The sequence below is a fragment of the Paralichthys olivaceus genome, chromosome 3 (assembly GCF_024713975.1).
Source record: "Paralichthys olivaceus isolate ysfri-2021 chromosome 3, ASM2471397v2, whole genome shotgun sequence".
Lineage (NCBI taxonomy): Eukaryota > Metazoa > Chordata > Actinopteri > Pleuronectiformes > Paralichthyidae > Paralichthys > Paralichthys olivaceus.
This window is the reverse complement of record NC_091095.1, coordinates 19430541-19451972: the sequence shown is the minus strand read 5'-3', so window position 1 is coordinate 19451972 and position 21432 is coordinate 19430541. Positions and strand designations below refer to the sequence as shown.

The 21432-nt window shown below is 39.3% G+C and overlaps 4 protein-coding genes across 5 annotated transcripts; all 4 read right to left on the bottom strand.

Annotated features, from left to right (window-relative positions):
* Nucleotides 1–80: 80 nt before the first annotated feature.
* Nucleotides 81–4152, bottom strand: LOC138407240 (laminin subunit alpha-4-like). Of its 2 annotated transcripts, XM_069522368.1 has the most exons (10): nucleotides 3926–4152; nucleotides 3708–3826; nucleotides 3431–3611; nucleotides 2257–2406; nucleotides 2020–2179; nucleotides 1809–1936; nucleotides 1610–1703; nucleotides 1408–1521; nucleotides 746–1314; nucleotides 81–647 (listed from the first exon to the last, which is right to left on the bottom strand). In XM_069522368.1, exons 1-9 carry the CDS (start codon nucleotides 4022–4024, stop codon nucleotides 1169–1171), a joined length of 1191 nt encoding a protein of 396 aa, XP_069378469.1. In that variant the 5' UTR covers nucleotides 4025–4152; the 3' UTR covers nucleotides 81–647; nucleotides 746–1168. The 2 variants fall into 2 exon arrangements, with proteins under 2 accessions (XP_069378469.1, XP_069378468.1); XM_069522367.1 differs by having other exon boundaries at nucleotides 3708–4152.
* Nucleotides 4153–4961: 809 nt separating this feature from the next.
* Nucleotides 4962–6976, bottom strand: LOC138407241 (laminin subunit alpha-3-like). The gene is made up of 6 exons (XM_069522372.1): nucleotides 6715–6976; nucleotides 6452–6585; nucleotides 6237–6354; nucleotides 5522–5656; nucleotides 5297–5439; nucleotides 4962–5211 (listed from the first exon to the last, which is right to left on the bottom strand). Exons 1-6 carry the CDS (start codon nucleotides 6826–6828, stop codon nucleotides 5052–5054), a joined length of 804 nt encoding a protein of 267 aa, XP_069378473.1. The 5' UTR covers nucleotides 6829–6976; the 3' UTR covers nucleotides 4962–5051.
* Nucleotides 6977–9450: 2474 nt separating this feature from the next.
* On the bottom strand, nucleotides 9451–14476 carry LOC109625382 (laminin subunit alpha-3-like). Its single transcript, XM_069522365.1, has 15 exons — nucleotides 14182–14476; nucleotides 13780–13893; nucleotides 13527–13639; nucleotides 13357–13440; nucleotides 13059–13159; nucleotides 12545–12696; nucleotides 12325–12435; nucleotides 11975–12086; nucleotides 11562–11717; nucleotides 10712–10890; nucleotides 10498–10599; nucleotides 10252–10403; nucleotides 10020–10158; nucleotides 9819–9915; nucleotides 9451–9727 (listed from the first exon to the last, which is right to left on the bottom strand). The coding sequence occupies exons 1-15, from the start codon at nucleotides 14359–14361 to the stop codon at nucleotides 9534–9536; spliced, it is 1986 nt and encodes a 661-aa protein (XP_069378466.1). The 5' UTR covers nucleotides 14362–14476; the 3' UTR covers nucleotides 9451–9533.
* Nucleotides 14477–16642: 2166 nt separating this feature from the next.
* On the bottom strand, nucleotides 16643–20113 carry cts12 (cathepsin 12). Its single transcript, XM_020080593.2, has 8 exons — nucleotides 19957–20113; nucleotides 19093–19238; nucleotides 18869–18988; nucleotides 18084–18248; nucleotides 17778–17999; nucleotides 17513–17681; nucleotides 17004–17109; nucleotides 16643–16883 (listed from the first exon to the last, which is right to left on the bottom strand). Exons 1-8 carry the CDS (start codon nucleotides 19985–19987, stop codon nucleotides 16784–16786), a joined length of 1059 nt encoding a protein of 352 aa, XP_019936152.2. The 5' UTR covers nucleotides 19988–20113; the 3' UTR covers nucleotides 16643–16783.
* Between the last annotated feature and the right edge of the window lie 1319 nt (nucleotides 20114–21432).

Below are 21432 nucleotides of genomic sequence, written 5' to 3'. Positions count from 1 at the left end.
TGATAGGAGTGCAGGACAAATTTCAGAGGAATCTGAAAATAAAGTGGGATCTGATCAAATGCTTTATTTAATAACGATAATAAACGTGAGCTCAGAACTGCATCCAACTATTAACCTGGGGATTAGACAGACATGCTGTAATCCAGTGGAACACTTTATCCCCCACTTTTCAGTTATACAAAATGTGTATTGAAAAAAAAGATACAACACCCTCATGCAACAAGTGAAATAAATGTGTAGCGTATAGGAGACAGCCCTCAGTGTATGTGCTAATGGAGTTTAACAAATTATATCAGGGAACAATAATTCAATAATGATATTAAGGAATAAAACAAATGCTCCAGCATTAAAGGGGCAGTTCACTTTTTAATATTTAGTAAATGCAGTTTACCTTTGCTTTTTGCTGTTATTTTTTCAATACTGAAAGAGATGGAGCAAGGTTTTTAGTGTCAATATTTGCATATCCCACTCCATAAGGATTAAGTGTTTTTTTTTATAACTTGCAGTTAGGGTAAGTGAAGAGTCAAGTAGTTTTGCTCTTTTGTGGTGAAAAGAGAAGCAAGTACAGCTGTTGTTGTTTTAGTGCAGTGAAGTGCAGACACTAAGAGGATCATGTTATTGTTTGAACATGACCTTTTTTTGCTCCTCTATGTACAGCCCCATATTGGTAATATTTCTTCTAGAGGAGTCAAAAACAGATCTTTAAAATGACCACACAAAAAAACAAAAGATGTAAAATAATGACAAAGAAACCAAATGACCACAAACGATGCCAATTAACAACAAAGATACAATCCCCAAGAGAATAGATCCCAGAAAGACTCTAAACAACCAAGAGAAAACAAGATTAACAAAAAGATGTGCAAACATTTCACAAGATAAAACAAACACAAAGATAATGTAGTGCAGATGAGACAAAATATTTTAAGTATTTTGTTATTTGTGAAACCTTTACTGTAGTACAACCTAACAAGATGCTCCATATTATTCATTCTGACGCAGGTGACAGATTTATCTTCTGATAGTCCCCCTGTAAAATGACATGTCGCCTGATATTGCGACTTTTTTATTCTCTAAATGTCCGATTTTTTCCCCTTAATGGGTTTTGGCAAAGCTTGTATGCCTTTTATGATAAGGGGTCAGATCCATAATTACTTTGATTATGGCATTAGTCTTTAGGGCATCGATCGATGCTCACAGGCTCATACACCCTAGATTCTGCTTTATATACAACAGGCTTTCCATTGATCTTCACATTTCGTAAGCAGCCCACAAATGGTGAGGACACAGGGACTCTGCTGTACGTTGTTGTCCCTGAATGGAGAGAGGAGAAGATTCAGGTCAGGGTGAAATAATAGCAGCTAATATTTGGTGAAAGACATGCTGTGAAATGTTTGATGGATTTACCTCCAATGGAAAGTGAATCCAGTGTGGTTGCGTGTGAGGTGGATGTAATGGCCACAGCTTTCTCCTCAGACATGGAGTCCACCGCTAGTTTGACAACTTCACGCTGTTTGGAGACTGATGGATGATATCACAACAATTTAAAACGTAGAGCCACTCAAATATGATCTGGTTTGTGTAATGTCGTCATCATGTGAAGTCGTACCTGTGACCATGTGAAACTTTCCATCACAAAGACTTTCACGAGGAGTCACAGAGACACCGACAGCTCTGTGACCATCATTAACGCTGACCACCACCTGGTAATAGACAGCAGTCAGTCAATGTGGTCTTTCAATGCAGCTTTTCTTTTTCATCTCTGCCTGATCAGCTGTCATTATTCAGTCTAAGAGTGGAGGTTTTACCTTGTTTTCCAATAAGAACACATTAAAGCTGGCCTTGTCACTTTGAGCATAGAAAAGAAGACCTGTCAGGTGTTGAGGACGCAGCTCGAAGGACAACACAAAGTGGGAGCCAACATTGAAGTAATTATCTAGAATAGAAATGTTATTTTTTAGATATTTAATATTGATGTAAATTGCAATGAATCAGATTCTATAAAATACTATTTCAAACCCAAGACGATGTGACCGCCACCAAAGTACGTCCCCATCTCCATGAGCCCATCGAAGCAGGGTAATATTTTATGACTTCCTTCGAGTTCACCAACAGTGACATCATTCATTTTGAAACCCCTTATACAGCCGGTAACACTGTTCATGGGAATGTTTTGTCCCTGTGGGAGGAGACGACATGGTCTTGTGACATGACTTTTAAAGAATAATCAAACAGCGACTGAGGTTTGATACAGACTTTTATGGTTCTGCCTTTTAGATCACTTCCCAGATACACCGGGTTGTGAAAGTCTAAAGATGATCCCTCATTGTTCGGTAGTCGACCATCAGTCACACGGACTCCATCAACCAGCAGATGAAAGGTGCTCTTCTCCACACTGAACTCAACCTGCACACACACATACAATCTGTCACACAAGTCGGGTGAATCAAAACAAGTCGGAGGGCAAAGAGTTTGTAGGTCTCCAATTCTCCAATTTAGACACCTTAAACATCAAAAAGAATCAGTTATTACTATTTGTTCAATGAATTTAAATCTTTAAAGCGTTCCCATATTCTTGAAAAGCTACTTTTATGTGGATCTATGGCATGAGCAGAGATGCATGGGCTTGGGCCAACTAATGTGAAACACTAAAAAGCATGTGCTGTGGGCCACAAGGGCAAACCTGGAAACTAGAACACTTTATCGGCTTAAGTACTTTATACACAATTTTTATTCAAGTGAGCATTTTTGATGTCATATCAAGTTCTTGTAAAGCATCAGTGATCTCTCTACATTTTAGACTGAGTTTTCAGTCTTTACTAAAATGACTTATAACAACCTCCTTATATAAGAATGGATTAAGCTGTGTGTTTTTTCAATGTCTCCAATGTAAACTTCCAACACTTGCATAGCCATTCACTACTACCTTAGCATAGTGGCCTAAGCAAATTGTTCTACCTTAAAAATAAAGCAGGTAGCTAACTAATTACTTGTTTTCCTGACCAATCTGTTGCAGGTTAGGTCAGAAAAATATGTATGAGCAGTATGAGTCAGGGAAGGATACAGTCATGGCAAGATTTGACATTTTCACAGATTTCCCTGGAAATGATTAATGGATCTTGATGAAAAAATGCATATTTGGGGGACTGATGTCTATAAGTGTGTGCAAGTTGGGGCAGATTGAGTTTAAGGGCCTTGGCAGAGGTATGCGCTCTACTGAGACCCTAGAAATGTTAGAAAAAAATCTGGATATAGTCATCAACCAACTCACAGTGTGCAAGTTGACAAAGACTCACAGTTTAGCTTTAAGCCTCTGAGATGTGCTCTTCATTCTATTTAACAAGATCAACGTTTATCAATATCTTGTGTGCACACTTTTAACAGGTACATCAACAGTTACTAGGGTAGGGGTTAGCAAAAGGTCATTTACTCTGTGCCAGTTCCCATCGTTGCTCTTCTGCTTGTGTTGGATGATTCTGTCTTGGCCCAGTGACACCTTGATCTTGCCATTGGCCATGTACAGAGCCAGCAGCGGCACAACTCCTCTCCCTGCCACATGGAGGATCAGACCTTTGGACGACTTGGTCTTGATATCAAGAGAGAAGTGAGGCCTGAGACACAAGAGGAGCACACCAGTGAGGTCTCCCTCTTTACTGTTCATGTGAATGAATAGATGGATGTTTTTATGAAACCATAGCGAACATTACCTGTAGTTAAGGTCCTGTTGTGGCAGAGTGTAACTGAGCCAGCTGTGATCATCATAGAGCTGGTGTTCACCGAGCTTTGAGCTTCGGTGTACACACTGACTGCCCACAGGAGCCTGAATCTGACAGGAAGTGGAGAAATAACCTGCATCACTATCTAGTACTGAAAGCAACGGTAGCATTATTGTGGTGCTGTAATGATGGCGTCTTGTTATGCTCACAGGTTTGTATTTGTGGTGCTTCTTCAGCAGTGGTGCAGGTAAATGCTCAGGATGTGGTGAACTATGGAGACTGCACCGGCCAAGAACACTGTCTCCCATGTGTGAAAATGAGCTTAGATCCGCAGGGATAAAGCTCTGCTCAGGCCTGGCACAAATTACAGATTTTATAAAACATTACTTAAAGAGGAATTCTGCTGTTTGTCAACCCTGGGCACTATGTTTATAAATGTTGGTGTGTAAATCAGTAGTACTTTTAAAAACTTTTGAAATCGATCCAGTAGATCACCCCCACTGGCAGCAGTGACTACAATGTAATCTTATAGGGCAACTATGACAGTCGACAGTCCACCTGATGTTGCGTGACCTCCTCTGCTTGTGTCCTCTCTCTCCTCATTCGCTCAGTTTTTCTCTTCATCTGTATACTGCAGCTCAATCAAGTTGGGACATCCATCAAAGTTAAATACTTCATTAACATTGTTCAGAAAAAGATTAGATCATAACAGTTTCTCTGAGTAAAATCCAGACTCTCCAACTCTCTCTCACTTTCCACCTCCATCTTCATTCAAGACTCACGAGACTTGTGAGTGATATTTTATTATTCAGACTCAGGGTCCAGCTGAAGAATACAGCCCAACATAGATTATGATACTGTGACGCTGGTGCATAAAGCAGGAGGTGGTAGCTGAATGCTCACTTCCTCGCAGCTTACAAACTGCATACAGTCAGCAGCTTGTATACTGACTACAATGCATGCACTCTCCTGATTGGTTGAGGGCAAAGGAGCTTGAACGGACACTACACTACATACAAAAGCCCAAGAGAGGAACAAAAAATTCCCTTGCAACTGGGTAGAGTTGCATGTATTGCTAAACCCTAATATCACAGGTTTATAATGTTGAGGGTGAACATTTCTTGGACTGTCGCAGTTGCTACATAAGGTTACATCGTAGCCACTTCCACCGTGTCGTAGCCGATCTACTCGAATGGTTTCAAAAGTGTTTGTGGGTATCATTCATATTTGATACACATTTATAAACTAGGAGAAGTTGAAAATGAACAGAATTCTCCTTTATTGTTGTCATAAGACAAAACCACACTGCATAGCATCTATATTGCAACAGTACTATTAAAACAGTGGTAAACGATTTATAATGTATCCAAACCTCCTGGTGTAAAGGTTAGCAATGCAGACTTTGAATTTCTTTCCTTGTGAGTTTTGATCCACTGGCCTGATGTGGTGTGATCGCCCCTGAGTCACATTCACATTATCGATGCTGAGCTCCAACCTGAGAGAATCAGGACAACTTGCCTTTTTATTTATTTAAATGAAGTAAAGGTACAACTGTTGTACAAACGGAGGGCACATCTTACCTTGTTGGTCTCCTCACTGCGGACAAGTAGTGCCACTTTCCATCACTGTATCTTTCATCAGACCTCAGTGTATAATTTCTGCTGTTAAATATTACATAGCCATCATCCAGGGACAGCTGAAGGTCCAGGGCAGAGGTGGAGCCCTGTAGAAGATGAGAGAAGACTAACAGAGTCATGTTGATCAGTTTATATCATTTAAATCTGACACTTGCAGGGAGAGCTGACCTGAGAGCTGCTCCTGAGAAGAGCAGCGTGTCTGTGTGACGTTCTGAAGCCCAGAGAGACTCTGACAGGCTGCTCGTCCCACACAGTCAGGGAATCCATGGACAGAGCTGAGTTCCGTGTCGCTGCACGGACACTCTGCACAAACCAGAAACACACATATTACATTCACATGTCTAAGTGCTGCTCACTTAAATTTCTACTACAAAAAAAGATAATGACAATTTGTTCTATTCTATTTGATGTAATTACATTTTTCATTTTTCACATTTCACTTTAAACGCTGTAATTTGCTTTTACCTTTAAGCTTTCTGATTTCCCACTTAAGGATTCTTATTTTCAATACTGATCTCGAGCCTGTGATAGAGGCTGTATTTTAAAGGAGATTGTTTTTTCCAGTGTTTCTTTCCTCTTTTGTCTTGTGTCTGTTTTTTGCAAATGTAAAAGTTCTACAAAGTTAAAGAGCCAAAAGTCTGCAGTGAAAACAGAAAACTTCAGTAAGTCCAGCTGATACCTCCGGAGTATTTTGAAATCACAACGCCACAAATGCACACCTAGCTGCTAATGTGGCTCGCCCCTCGTCACACACTCGAAGCAATTGACCAATCAGCACAGAGCAGACAGAACAGAATATCAGTGTGATTTGTCTCCTTTAAGACAATGTTCAGTCAAATTCATTCAGCCGTGTATGGTTGGTCATCGCTTTTTGTCAGTTTACCAGTAGTGAGACTGGACATCCATCGCTGACACCTATCGTCCTGTTGTACTCAACAATCTCCCCGTCTGCTGTCAGGTGATCCACACATCCTCTCAGTGGTGGAGCTGTGATGTTGTGCCTGAAATTCAGACACAGAAACCACAGAAACCAGTGGGAAGGGTTAATCTGATGAGCTAAAGCTGTTAACACTGTATGTACAGTATCGGTTGTGTTACCTCAACCTGAGCTGTGCTGGTAAACCCCCGATGTAATAAGTCATGTAGTTTGTATGAATGTGATCCGTGGAGATTTGCTGTCGTCCGTAGTGCACAATAAATCGTTCTGCTGTAGTGACTGTAAAGAGTTGGTCCTGAGACAGGAGACATTTTTTTAAGTAGAACAGTTTATAAATGGAACAACTACATTCATGCATTCAGAAGTTTCAGTTTGCTTTGCTTAGTGTTCATTACGGTGCGTAACTATATTTAGATCCTCTTACAAAGAGAGACACTTTTTCCGCACTCTGAGCTCTGAGCTGTTGACCTGCTTGTTGTCCTTGAAGCACCAGGGAGCCTCTCTCCACAAACACACAGAAGAAAGACTCCTGCAACATAAAACACAAGATCAGTCTTTTTATAGAGCACACACAGCTCAACACTGAGTCTGCGTCTGAGCTGTGCAGCTGCAAATCTGTTCAGTTCCATTTAAGAGATCATACTTCATTTCCAATGTAGAATAACAAGGCGTCTGTCTCTCTGCTGTTTGTGTGAAACCTTAACAATTGTCTCTTTTTCTTGCCCGACTCCTTCATGAACGCCATGCGGTAACCTGTTCCATCGTAGTAATCTGACACCTCCACTTGTGGAATCCTGAACCAATTGAAAAATTAATTAATCGTCATTGTGACTGCAACAACAAACGTCTAAAAACACAGTGCATTTTTAAAACGTACTTAATATGAGGCTGCCTAGTGTCCATGTTGACTGCATGTTTGTAGTTGAACAGACAAACAGGATGATCGTTGATGTAGGAGAGTTTCATGGCTCCTCTGTATCTGGAGTAACGCAGCTGCAGTGGAGGCTGGAGGAGTCAGAGCAACAGGGACTGAACATTCAACAACACTTCAATAAGAATATATTCATGACACTGGATATTTTTTGCCAATGGTTTGTTAATAATTGGTCAGATTTCTGTTTCCTTTTTTAAAACTCGTAACCATTGCAGCACAGTCTCATTATTCTGCCACTGAACAGTCAAAAAGGTCAGTGAGGAACTTCTGTACTCTCTGGATTCAACTTCATCAGTGCTCTAAACTGCTCGGTGGGATTTTTTCGGTTGTGTCAATTACATATGGAAGCCTATTTCTGTCAAGAAAAGAAAAAACGTAAAAGATAAAAGACCCAAAAAAAAAAAAAAAAAATCAAAATTCAAAAAAATTATGTAACTAGCAATTATGTGCACAGTATTAAACTTACTATTTACTTATCATATCAATAGTTTCACTTAGTAATAATTATTTGATACTAATTCAAAATTATAGGAGAGAATAATCTCATTCTGACATACCAGGTCAAATATATGAGATTGTCTGCGAAAATGATGAGACGCCAAGTCAAAAGTAAGAAGTTAAAATTCAGATTTATTAAATATAAACTTAATCTTAAAGTTGCCTGATTCAGAATTTTGACCCAGTGAAAAAGTATTTGTATTAAGTGGTCAAAAATAAGACTCATGATGTCAAAATGATCATACTTTTTTATTTCTAGAAAAAGGCTTTATAAGGCAGTTTGATTCAATGAGTGCACAGGCTTGTTTACTGTTTATTGTGTTTTTGAGATTTTTCAGATCTTACTGGCTGTCACTTCAGATCGATAAAGCCTTGTATGATTGTCCGTCTTCTGTTTCTGTGGTGTAAGAAGTCAATCCATGCAGACATAATGAAATAACAGCTGTGTTATTACCGTAAAGTCGTCAGGATATCCACCCACGTAGAAAGCAACACTGTCTGGGTCCAGGTTGAGGACACTGCTCATCGTGTTTGGAAGGTTTTGATAAGGAGCGAGGCTGATGGGCTTCTGTGATGTGAAGTTCTTTATGATCTTGACTTCAGCATCTTGGTAAACTCTGCAGGAATCGTGAACACAGAGAAAATCACAAAACTGATTACATGTAGAGGAAACTAAGTTTCCTCGCTCTCTAAAAGTATTTCACATACCTGGAGAAGATAATCCTGTCAAAGTCTGATGCGTTCACATTGGTGGTCGAAGTTATTTTGTGCTTGGTTTCCACCTCATGGACAACTCCACCCAATTTATAGACACAAATCAATACGTTGTTTCTGATCGCCATCCCAATGTAGTCTCCAGAGGCCTGTAAATAAAATGAGATAAATAAAGATATAGATATTCTGAAAAAGATCCTGACTTCCTGTGAAACACAAGGAGGCCCGCTCACGTTCTTGTTGCCCAAGTAGAGAACAAAGAGATTGACATCTCCTCGTTTGTTCTGTCGTTGTCGCTTTCACCTGTGGTCAGGCTTGGAGGGACTGGTTTGATGATGATTGAGAAGCAGGTCGAAAGCTGTAAATGGTTTTATGTCTTCAAGGTTTCTCGGAGGATGAAGCTCAATGTGGCCTTTTCCATTGAAGGTTGTGGCGATGGAGAGCTGTAAGAAGATCCGTGTAAATATGAATGTATAAAGAAAATAAATACAGTAGATATTATTTTTAGTTTTTGTACTAAAATAAGTCAAACGACACTTTAAAGCTCCATAGAGCTGACGAAAAAGGATCGGGTGATAATCTTTCATCAGTTCATCATTATTTGTTCCATCGTCATTGATATTGATTATATTCTCTTTAAATCAAAGCTGACAGGTAAGAAACATCAGATTCAAGGGAAAACTTTACCCTGTTAACAAAGTTTCTTGTCTCCTTTATCACGTCCTTGATTTTCAAGATGCTTTCTGTCATGTTGCCACTAGGGGGCGCTTTCCTTTTGAGAGCTTCAACTTGTTTGAGGTTGTTCATCAACACAGGGAGATTGATTTTCAATTTCTTCACTGAAACACATACATTCAAAATAATTAACAAATATAAGGGAAAAGGGCGCTGTTAGAATTTAATAACAGATTCTTACTGTTAAATACTCACATGATTGTTCTACATCGACGAACATATTGTCCATGTTGACACTGACTCTGCTCAGAGTTATTCTTTCTACCTCCTGGCTGATGTTCCTCAGTCTATCTGTTAAATGAATGACTGTGGAGGCAGACGCAGAGGCCGCTTTTTTCGCCGAGTCTATCAGGAGTGTGGTGTCATCTGGAATTTAAAACACCATGATGATCTGCTGTGCTGTAGTTGCAGTAAATAATCTGCTCACTTGAAATCCACTGACCTCTATTTGTTTTAAGGTCATCAGTGACGGCTGTGATTCTCATTCTCAGTGATCTTCTTTTTTCCTTTTGCCTCTTCACGCGGTCTCTACAGGCGTTCACTGTATGGGAAAGCTCTGTCCAAAAAAAATCAAACAGCATTTAATTTTTGTGTGTTCAAATTAAAATAACTCATGTGACTTGTAACAAATGATGCTTGTTACACACGTTTCAGGTCACCCTGAGAGTTGTCGACTTCTGTTTGCAAATTATTTGAATTATTATTGAGTCCTTCGGCCTTGTCCAGACTTGCCTCTTGCACATCCTAGTTTACAGTAAGAGAATAATATTGATATGAATTTAAATTAACATTATACAACTAAACATTTAATTGAACACATCATGCAGCATTAATAACAACAGAGTTACCTTTAAAGCTCCATAAGCAGCCTCTCTGGACTGATTAGCTGCTATTTCTGTCTCTTGTATGGCCTTTATGATGCTGATAAAATCTCCATCACTCATAACTCTGAGCCGTTCATTGCTGTTAATAGCATTATGAAGCATTCTGCAAAGTCATATAATACATTATGTCAACATAAACACATTGTCTTTATGGTAATTATATCTAGGCTCCTTTTTTCTTCCTTTTTAAACTCACTGAAGTTCTGCTGCATCTTTGTTAAGCTGCTCTGCTTGTTCCTCGGCCTTGTTGACAGTTTCCACTTTGGCCTTAATTTGGAAGATGTTATTAAACTTCTTGACAAGTTCCCTTTTGGCACCATCCAGTTGACCTGCATGGTTCTCAAATTCCTGCAATTTACATATAATAAATTCAGTTTCCAAATCAAATTGTCTTGTTGAAGATTGTCTTGTGGAATCATGGTGGTAAAATATGGCAGCTTACTTTTTTAATTTCCTCAAGCAATAAGAAGACGTCCATGATGTTTATCAGCAGATCTTTGGTCATTTCAGTCACAGGAGGAAGTGAGCTCTGTTCTCTTTCCACCTGAGTTTGAAAATGAAATGATGAACAGAGACAGGTGAAGACAAACAAGACTACAGAACATTTTTGTGTACATCTGAAGTATATGCCACAGTAATCGAGTGGCGCATTTCACCTGCAGACGTTGTAGAGCAGTGTGACTCCTCAGGTTCAGGCTCTGCGTCCTGTTGACTCTGTCCTCTGCCTCTGACAGCAGCTCAGTCAGTTCCATCAGAAACAGGACAGAGACCATCAGAGAGTCTGACGTCCGACTCAGTGCAGGGCTTGTCATGTTGTCGTGGATGAAGTTCAACGCTGTGGAGAACATACAGAGTTTGCGACATATATCATAATGGTTGGATATCGCCCAATCGGTTTCATCCAGGTCTGATATGATGCAGATTGTTCTTCTCTTCCTTTGGTGTATCCTTCTGCAAATAGTTTGACATTTCAGGAAATATGTTTATTTGTTTTCTTGCTGAGAGTTTGATGCTTAGCTCAGCATACAAAGTGCAGCAGCTAACACAATCGACCTATTAGCACCTTTACGGTTCATTAATAAGCAATGAATTTAGTTCTCCTTCGAGTCTATGCCTATTTAATAGTGTAGTCTGCACCTCATGACTTTTCCAGGATTACCAACCTTAGTTTTAAAGAAGTCAATGCACCCAGCCAAGAAATAGTCCAGAACTGAACTCCGGGTTCAAGTTGTCATGCTCGCTATATCCCTCTGCTTCCAGTTATTATGCTAAGCTACGCTAACCTAATGCTGGCTGTCGCTTCAAATTTACCATGCAGAAATGAGCGTGATGTTACTGACTTTCTCATCAGTGCATCAGTCAAGTGGTTTTCTCTGTAACTCTCCATTTTAAAGCACAATGAAAAGTGTATATGCAGCTAAAGATTTTTTTTTTTCGAAAGATGGCTGGAATAAAACGACGAAGTAATTAATCAGATATGTTAAGCTCTGCAAGAAAATGTTTTACGTTTGTGTGCCTCCTCCTGCTCCCTCTGCGCACTGCAGCCTCTCTGTCTCATTTCCTGCACGATGCGCTGAGCCTCCTCCGCCATCCTGACTTTGTCGTTCAGGGAGAGAGTGATTGATCCCCTGGGCTTTACCACAGACAGCTGCTTTATCAAATCTGACAAACCACAATAACAGAGATAACAGTGTTGATGATACATCACAGTGTAGAGGATCACTTTGACATAACCAATAATTCAGTTTCCCACAAATTCCCGGACACAAGTGCTAGGGAAGATCAGACTGAATTTAAATCCATTACAATTACTCAGTGTTATCAATATATATGATTTCTGTTGATATGAGATGTGACACCATCATCAGAGCAGTGGTGGAGTGCCACAACAATGTAACCTTCATATTTGAGTGCTGTACCTCGTATGACTGTGAAGAGAGATTCAGCTTCAGAAAGAAGATCATCGGCCTTCAACTTGGTTTGATTCACATTCTGCAAAACCTTTTCCAGATCTGATTCAAATCGAAGAGTCTGAAAGTTGATGATAGATTATAATGTTTCCAGATCATTTTAACTCTGCACCAAAAATAGTTTTATAAACTCTAAGTTTTATTGCTGTCGCTTTGTGAGATCTCTTTGATAATGACATGATCAATTTGTAGAGATACCTCCGGCATTATTGAAACAGTAATTTCAATTCACAAAACTATTCATCGTTTAACTCCTGAATTTTACTCTGATTAACTGAAGAAAAATTTACTTCGTGAACCTTGTCAATCAGTTCACTCAAGTCGTCACCGTCAACATTCACATCTGCCTCCAGCTGTTCAACCTCTGGTTCCAGGTGTCTCACAGCAGTGTCGTAGCTCGCAAACTGAATCTGGAAAACAGGGCAGAAATACTCTGAACATGGATTATGTGACTAAATAGATGTTTTAAATGTTAGCTTATTAAGCATAAAGATTCATAATGGCTCCATGTACGAGTACCTTGGTTTTAGAGATGTTAGTCTCCACGTTGTTCAGCAGTGAGTTTGAACCAAAGACAAGACTGTTGTTCCTCAGCTGCTGCTCCAGCCAAATCAGACCATTGTCCATTTTTTCCAAGTCAGCCCATAAAGACAAAGTGCAACTGTCACAGTCTGTCAGTAAATAAACGATTTTTAGTTTAGTTTTTTTTTCTGAGTTGATGATTTTCTTTACAACCACAGCTGTGGCAGTGATCATAGCTGCTGGAACCAGTTGTTGTGTGTTGTATCAAATTACATGATTTTGAAATATCCTTAACCAGTTGTATAATGTCTTCTGTGACTCTTATCGGACAGAAACCACTGTTTTTGAGCTGAATCCATACTCAGGATATCTCAGCTGGTAACTTAAATTTTGATAATTTCATCTTTATTCTGTCTCATGAGTTCCCAGACCTTAATATAACATCAAATCACTTTAACCCTTTAAAACATAATAACTATGTTTGTATTTGTATATGAAAATGTATTTTAACCTGCAGTAAGATGATTACAAATGTTGATGCCATCCCCTCTGTTGCATGGCTTGCAGCTGCTTCCAGGCACCAATGGATTGCCGTAGTAACCATGTGCACATCTTAAAGAGAGGAAAAACAAGAAGGAAAATGCTGCTTAGGATTTCTCTACTTTAAGAGGCAGACCTGCATATCCACATTATGTATTGCAGAGGACAATAGGGGTTAGGATGCAGGTTGTGGTGCACCAAGGATCCTGATGTTTAATTATAATGCATGTGAAATATAAAGTATGTGTTCGGTTAACCAGCAAACTAACCTCTCACATGTGGATCCACTGTAACCACGTTTACACAAGCAGTCAACCACACCTGAGCCGATGTCCAGACAGGCCAACGCAAAGCTGAGACAGAATAAATAAGATCTCCATATTGATCCAGTAAAAACCAGCTGAGGTTGGTTGACGAAGGTAATAAAAAAGAGACTGACTTGTTCCATGTAAAGGGACATGGACAGACACGGCAGGTCCTGTTGGATGGGTTTCCATAGTAACCCTCTTTACACCTTTCACAGCGGGCCCCAGCGGTGTTGGACTGACAGTTCTGGAGGTTCGTTAGATGAAACACAATATGAGCAACATTTGTCGACAATGTGCCTACAAATGCCACAACCTTTATGTGTGCTGTAATTTAAAAAAAACATATGTTACAGTGTGTGTGTGTGTGTGTGTGTGTACACCTACCACACACTTCCCTGTTCGCTCCTCACACTCTTTGGAAAGTCCGTTGCAGCTGCATGCCACACAATGACCCCTGTTGGGCCCCGTCCATTCTCTGTAGAAGCCAGGGCCGCACTTCTGTACGGACACAGAGAGCTGAACAGTCAACTGTGTAGAGACAGTTAACACAAGACACCCCACCCGCACTCACCGTGTCTGCTGTTATCACAAAGAAAACAGGGTGAGGCATGGAGACGGAGAGAAACACATGTGGAGATACATTATATTCATTGAAAAACATGTTTTTTGGAAATAGACATATTCATGGCCACTTTGTACCCTGATTGGTTTGGACATGTAAGGTTGAGCTTAGGATGCTGTAAAAACAATTCTAGAGAGAGACAATCCAACAAAGACTTGTTTTACCTGGGTAATAGCTCCTGCTGTTTGGTCGCATAACTTTTTTGTGCCCTGTGTCCACTGAAAGACGGGAGTGCATCTGTCATGCCAACACTTTGCATGTTTTTGAGCTGACGGATGAACCGGAGCAAAGCAAAGCAAAACCAAGCACACTGCACCACAACGTGCAGAAATGTTCCGATGCATTGTTGTGTCTTTCCAGTTATCCAACTGAGTCGAACACAACTCCTCCTCCTCTTCTTGTAAACTCTGCAGCAGCTGAACCTTAGAGCTTTCGTGTGAGATGCATGAGGAGAAGTTGGACTGTGAGAAACAGAGTGCGGATGACTGTATTCACGCAGGCAGGTTCAAAGTTCAATGAGGTGTGGTTGCACTTGCAGACATTAAGCAGCAGTGAACTGGTTGAAGAACAAAGTGCAGACAGGCGACAGATGAAAGTGGTTATTGTTACGGAAGTTTTATGGAAGCTGGTGAAAGGAGAACTAAGGCAGCAGCTGATGTCTTATGCAGATGATTTCAATGTAGACTTGAGGCATCGAGGAGACCAGAAGGTGCAACAATATACAAACACTAACAGAGTAACATGAGCAATTGTCACCCCCAAGTCTGAAGATGTCTCCCACAGCATCCCCATATATCTTCCTCTACGTGTGTCATCCATTCTAACAGCACATCAATGAATGGCTAGAATTGCTGTCACTCTATGCAACATGTAGGCATCTTATTGGATACTGGTGTAAAATGCAAATTAGTTGACACTGGTAAGAGTTGAAGTTGGTGCCTCTCTGTGTCTTGGGCATCTGAGTTAGATATGAAAGTCTCTAAGCGGAGACACTACAATGTTCTGTTGGTTGGTACTTTATCTATAACCTGACCTTGTGCACTGCTTAGAGAGAGAAGGGAGTATCTGTGGAATTATACAGGCACTCTTCTCTTAATGGTGTACAGATATAATGTAATGTATACTATATATACATAATACGGTATATAGTGGCATACACAGTAATGTGTGAAGATATACAAAAATTCCTCAACAGTTATCACTTTATTATCAGTCAGTCCATGAGTTACAACATTCCAGTTCATCCAGTAAATATAGAAAATATAGTTCATAATGGTTGAAAAATACATATAGTTGCATTGAAATGAAAATAAAGACACATTTTTTAATCTCCAACAGATTCAAGTTGAGGCCTACATTTGAAATTTTTTTTTTTTTAATCACCCTCTATATCCTCCATCCCTTGCCCTCGCTATATATAATCTCTACAAATACAAAGTTACTGTAAATAAAAAAAAGTTTTGCAGTCTGAAGATATTTCACAAACAGGACACCCACATTCATTTTATTTTGTACAGTCTTAAATCAGTTGTTTAAGCAAGACTATATAGCAGTTAAAACCTGGACACAACAGAAAGTGGAATAAATCCACACGTGGTCACAGAATCAGGTTGCTTGGTGAACTTGAGAGCTGCTGAGTTAAGCACTAACTGTCATTAAGTCCATGATAGGAATGAGGCCTTATGAGCTTCTTTCTATTTTCTCACTTTGTGCTTTATGCTCTTGTGTTACATTTTGTCAGGATTGATCTTTATTTTACAAAGCAAAGAGTTTTACAATCTAAGAGCTTGGTTTCTGGCAAGAAAAGGGAGTATAGTTACCAATAAGTATCCACTTCTTTCTACTCCTTTTTGTACATGAGTTATTTATTTATTTGTTGTTAAAGTTCACTTGTTTGCTGTGCTTTTCTCGTACTTGAATAAATTAATATTTTAAATTATATTTTCCCAAAAAAATCTAATCAAACCTAAAATATGTTTATTCAGTTTGTAACATTGACTCCTGTTTAACTTTGTCTCTGTTGATCAAATGGAGGAGATCAAATAAGCATAGCATCGCAGCTATGATGGATTTCTCCATCTTGGACTCCCCAGCTCTCCTCTCCTTCCACAACCCTCAGAGTTCAGCACTGTGCAAGATGCCTCATTATACATTTATACATGAAGGTACAAACTTTTGGGTCAAATTCTATTAAAGTTACACTCACTAAAAAAAAAAGTGCAACTTTAATATGTATATTTAATATGATTTATAAAATTGTTCAGTATCGCACAGGAATGGATTGATTTCCCACATTTGCAGAAATGTTTTTTAATTCTAAAGTGACTGGACCTTTGTGGGGTGATGCTAGATGCTACTCTGTTTTTTACTGAGCAAAATTGTTAAAACATCTGCAAAAGTAGCACATGTAGAGAGGTCGCAAAGTGTGCAAGCTCACTCAAGTCTGATACTCTAATATAGGTTATCTAACATTAGCCAAAATTAGCTCTTGTAAGTGGAGGAATGTGTCATTACTTGTGTCCACAGTTTGTTTTGTCCAAAGATGGCCATAGTTTTGTTTGGATATTTGAATTCATTTTTCCATATTTTGTGAGTTTGACGTATTAAAAAACATTTCAAAGACATTGAATCTTGTGTTCGTCCCTGACAGAAACGATGTGTTCACTGTACAAGGTTGATTTGGGTTTTCCCACAAAGCAAGGTTCAGCAGAGAGTTTAGAAAGTATGGATGACTTTACAGATGATATTAGCTGTATGAGCAATGAATCATAAAGTAGGGTACAAAGCATAACTTGCAATGCCACATGTGTTACTGCCGTCCCGGACCATTCGCATGTAGCCGCCTTCACCCCAACTGCTGCCCCAACTGTAAACATATTACCAAAAACAGCAACAGAAAACATTTGTACATTTAATATCCTAGAAATTGTTTATATTTCAAATGATCCTGTGTTACTCGACTGTAAATGCACAGAGTTGTTCTGACCTGTTTTTGATGATCCAGTAGTCTTGTCCTCCTTCAGAGGCGTAACCAACCAGCAGAACAGCGTGACTCAGATTATTGGGGTTACAGCTCGGCTCATCGTATATTCCTAGGAGTTAAATTTGAACACATGTTATCTGATGTTCTGACCAGTGGGTGGCAGTAAAGATAAACTGCAGAGACAACATTCACATCAATTTGATCAATATGGGGAACTCAGAATATGTTGTTTAACATATTCAGCATTTACAAAGACACTTTCACTTGGAGGTAGGTTTCTGTTCATCTGATGGATTTCAAATTCCACTCCCCTTTTACCAACTCATTGGAAAATATCCAACCAGCACATCAGTGAAGCTGCTAACCCAAACGACTAGAGGGAAGATGCTAGCAGAGAGATTGCAGAGCTGGCTGGTTTTGTTGCTCTGAACAACATGCACATATTTTTTTACGATGTATGTATTTAATCAACTCTCATCTCTGACATTCTGATTTTATATAACAGAATTAACCTGAGCTGTAGAACAGGAAGCTTGCATGATCCGCATCAATGGCCACTGTGATTGGACCAATGGTTGCCACAGCGTCAGCCAGGGCCTGCTCGTCTCCTTTGGGTATGAACCTGTAGTCTTTGATATGAGCGACCGCTAGTCTGCTCTCGTAATAACAGGGCTGAGTATCCTGGGAGAGAAAATCATATTGAAATGTTAACAATGTGCTTGAAACAGACAGATTTACTTTTTCGCTGTTCTGATGTAGAGCAGGCTGCAGCCTCACCACTGAGATGTATGGGTAGGTGCTTGTCGACTGCAGCCCGTTGTTCACCACATAGTCATAGGCGTTGGCCATCCAGGCACCGTTGCAGCCAAAGGTGCCGTAAGGTTTGGAGCAGTCCACCAAGTTTTGCTCACTCAAGGAGATAAGCTGACCGGTCTTCTTGTAGATTTGTCCCTCGATAGCTCCTGTGGTGCTGAAGGCCCAGCAGGAGCCACAGTAACCCTGAGAAGAGAATTTAAAATCACTTCCTGATTCAGTCTGGTTAAAAAGAAACTCTTACCGTATGTGAATGTACGAGTGTCTCACCTGATCTTTCACCTCAGTGACATAACCCATGGTCCTGTAGTCGACAAACCAAGCATCTAACTTCCGAGCATTGCTGCGCAGCCGTCGAGCAGAGACCGTCTTCCCTCTGTGCACAAACTGGGCGTTTATCGAGGCACCTTGCAACACCTGGAATTCTTGTTGTGTCTATGTACAGAGAACATAAATATGATTACGTTTCCAATTATTCATGTTCAGATATCAGATAATCAATACAACATATGTATAATGTAAATGCAACATGTTATTGTTCTCTATTTATTTAATGCTTTTCTAGTTTTGATGACCACTCAAAGTGCTTGACAGTACAGTTTTGCCACAGTGTATCTCTCATACACTCAGTGTCTTGTACAAGGAAGCTTCAGCATGCAGACAGGGGAGACTGGGATCAAACCTTTAATCCTCTGGTTAGTGGACAACCCACTCTACCTCCACAGCCAACCTCAATAGTGGGGAAATGCACTTTGTCTCCAAGAATTTGATGAATAGACTGAAACCACTCCTACAGACTTCAGCAAGTTAGATACATCTTTAGCATACAGGCTTGAAACTGGGGTAAATGGAAAACCTGGCCTTGTCCATAGGTCTGGATTAAATATATGATATAATAATTTGCTTTGGATGTGTTACTATGTGAATTTTATTACTTTTGCATACACCCAAATTTAGTCTGCAATTTAATTTCGGTTAACCTTTACTCTGTGACTTTGATTTGTTAGTGTGAGCAGAGATGATTGTAACATAGTGTGTGAAATACCAGTTCATACCAGGTCTCCATATTTATTCATAGCCATAGTGAACGGCCTGATCCCCATAAAAAAACCCTGATTATTGTCATCGATCATCTGCTTGTTCTCCTCCCAGATCGCCCTCCTCTGCATGTCGTCCTGCATGAAAACACAAAAAACACATCAAGAAAAAACTTCTATGACTCACAATACATGTGAAGTCACGTCTGTCCCTGTGTTTTAAGATGAGGGGTTAGTCTCACCAGATCATCGTAGGTTACGCCATGGCTGCTCTTCCAAATCTCCCAGTCAGTCAGGATCACCTCATCTGAGTCGGAGGCCACACGCCTCGGGCTGCACAACAGGACGGAGAGCAGGGCTGCCCTCAGCAGGAAGCCAGACTGATGAGCTGAGAGGACAAGAGATTTGGATTTAATTGTTCGGAAAATGTTGTTTTCATTGTAATCTTGGGAGACTTGGGTATCTCAGTTTATTTGTGGGTAGTTGTAGCATTAACATTGATTATAGTGACCATGGTCTGTTGATTTCACAAGTTGATTATTCAAACATTAGACTGATGTCAGTTAATCTATTCAGGTTTTCTGATCTAAAACATTGTCGCTCAATATCCTCTGAAAACATGATGAAGCTTTTCCAGCTCCTCCTGGTTAACAATGAGACTGCAAACTCAGTATGTTTGCTCTAATTAGTTTAATCTGTTTTATACTTGTTTCTTAATTGGGGCTGATGTTAACAGAAAACTTCATTTGTAAAGGTTGAATTGAAAAATGATATCCTGCATGTTGTATGTGCATGTATTCTTGAGTATTACCACCCAAGCAGGGACTTTTTGGGTGGGTAAAAAGATTTTTGACCCTGGTCCCTGCAGCAGAAAGACACAGAGTTCTTGCAAAGCTCCTATAGTTCCTGGCAAAGTTCCAGTGGTTGAAACACAGCTTTTGTTTAAGCTACAGTGAAACTAACCTAAAAAAACAACTTTATGTCAAACCCTGTGACATTTAATCAAACTGTTCAACTTGCCTGAATTGAGAAATGCACTTTCAGGTTTCAGATGTTGGTTTGCCTTGTTTTCCATATAAGATTTTCAAAAATGCTGAGCATCTTACCTGCGCTGATGTGAGTCTGTTTTGTTCCCATGGTCTCAGAGCAACTCTGGACAGTGATGCATCCACAGACTGGTCGTCGGACCTTATAAAGCTTTACAATAAGTACATGCTTTCACTATACTTTTACGGAATCCCTAAATCAACCCCTGTGACTGCACCTGAGAAGGATATTAGTCAACAAAAATAAGATGCTTTCCCTGCTCCTCCTCTGTAATACCTCATTATTATTTAGAGATGGTCAAAGGTGCAATCTTGTAAATCCTTCAAATACCGGGTTATAATTGAACACAACACCTGACATATTACTTTCCAAAACCAGAGCTGGAGGAAACACACAGACCCTTTATTAATGTAAAAATATTCTATTACAATTAAAAGTTCTGCATCTAATATTCTATTTTGGTGAAAGTGCAGAAAGATTTTCAACAAATTGAATATAGCTGGAACTAGTTTTATATGTTAAGTCTATAATCTATCAGTTCCCCTATGTGGAGTCAAACAAGAGGTCACAAGATAAAATGATAGAAAGGTGATTTATCTTCCATCTTTAACATTGCAAGATGAACAAGGAGGACATTTTCCAGCATTTTCGAGGATTTTCACTGAAAATCTGGATCTAGTGATTTTAAAAAGGTTTTATAAAGGAACTGTTGGGCCTTGGTAAATGTTTGTGCTTTACTGAGTAATCTTGTATTTTATTTGAACTTTTCTTTGAACGTTGTCAAATGATTAATAATTTGGCTTCATTTGACCTTTAACAGTGAATTTGCTCAAACCATTTCAGACTTTAAAAGGGGGAAATCAGTCTATACTTGAACGAGGGGCTCCATTTAGACACTGCAGGGTCACAAGATAAAGAAATAATGTTGTCTTTAACAAAGCTCATTAAAATTATTCTAGCATTTTTTAATGCAGATGGCCGTACACACTGAGTCTTGTTCTATTGGAGGTTTCTTCAAAAGTTCTTTCTCTCCACAGTCACCAAAGTCATTGTTGGAACTGTTGGGTTTCTCTATAATATTGTAAGATCTCCACCTTACAATGTAAGATGCCTTGTGATAATGCATGTTGAGATTTAGCGATGTAGTTAGTTAGTTTTTTTATTGGTGTAGATACAGACAGAAAACATTTGGGTCCAAACTATTTAAAAGGCATTAATTTACAAAGCAGACCCATTAGTAGAGAAAAAAGATATTAAAAGGTAATATGGTCATTCTCATGGCTTTCTGGCACTCAAGTCAAGTATGTAACATAACTGAAGTTGTTTTATCTATACATATATATGCAAATTTACATTTTAGATGTAAAAAATGTCATCCAATAAGTAAGGATAAATGTGCAATATAATAATAATAATAATTTCATAGATATTACAATATACCATCACTACATATAAATATAAATACATCTTCATACAAATCGTACTAAAATAGATGTATAAATTAATTACATGGAAATACTCAAGCACAATAATAA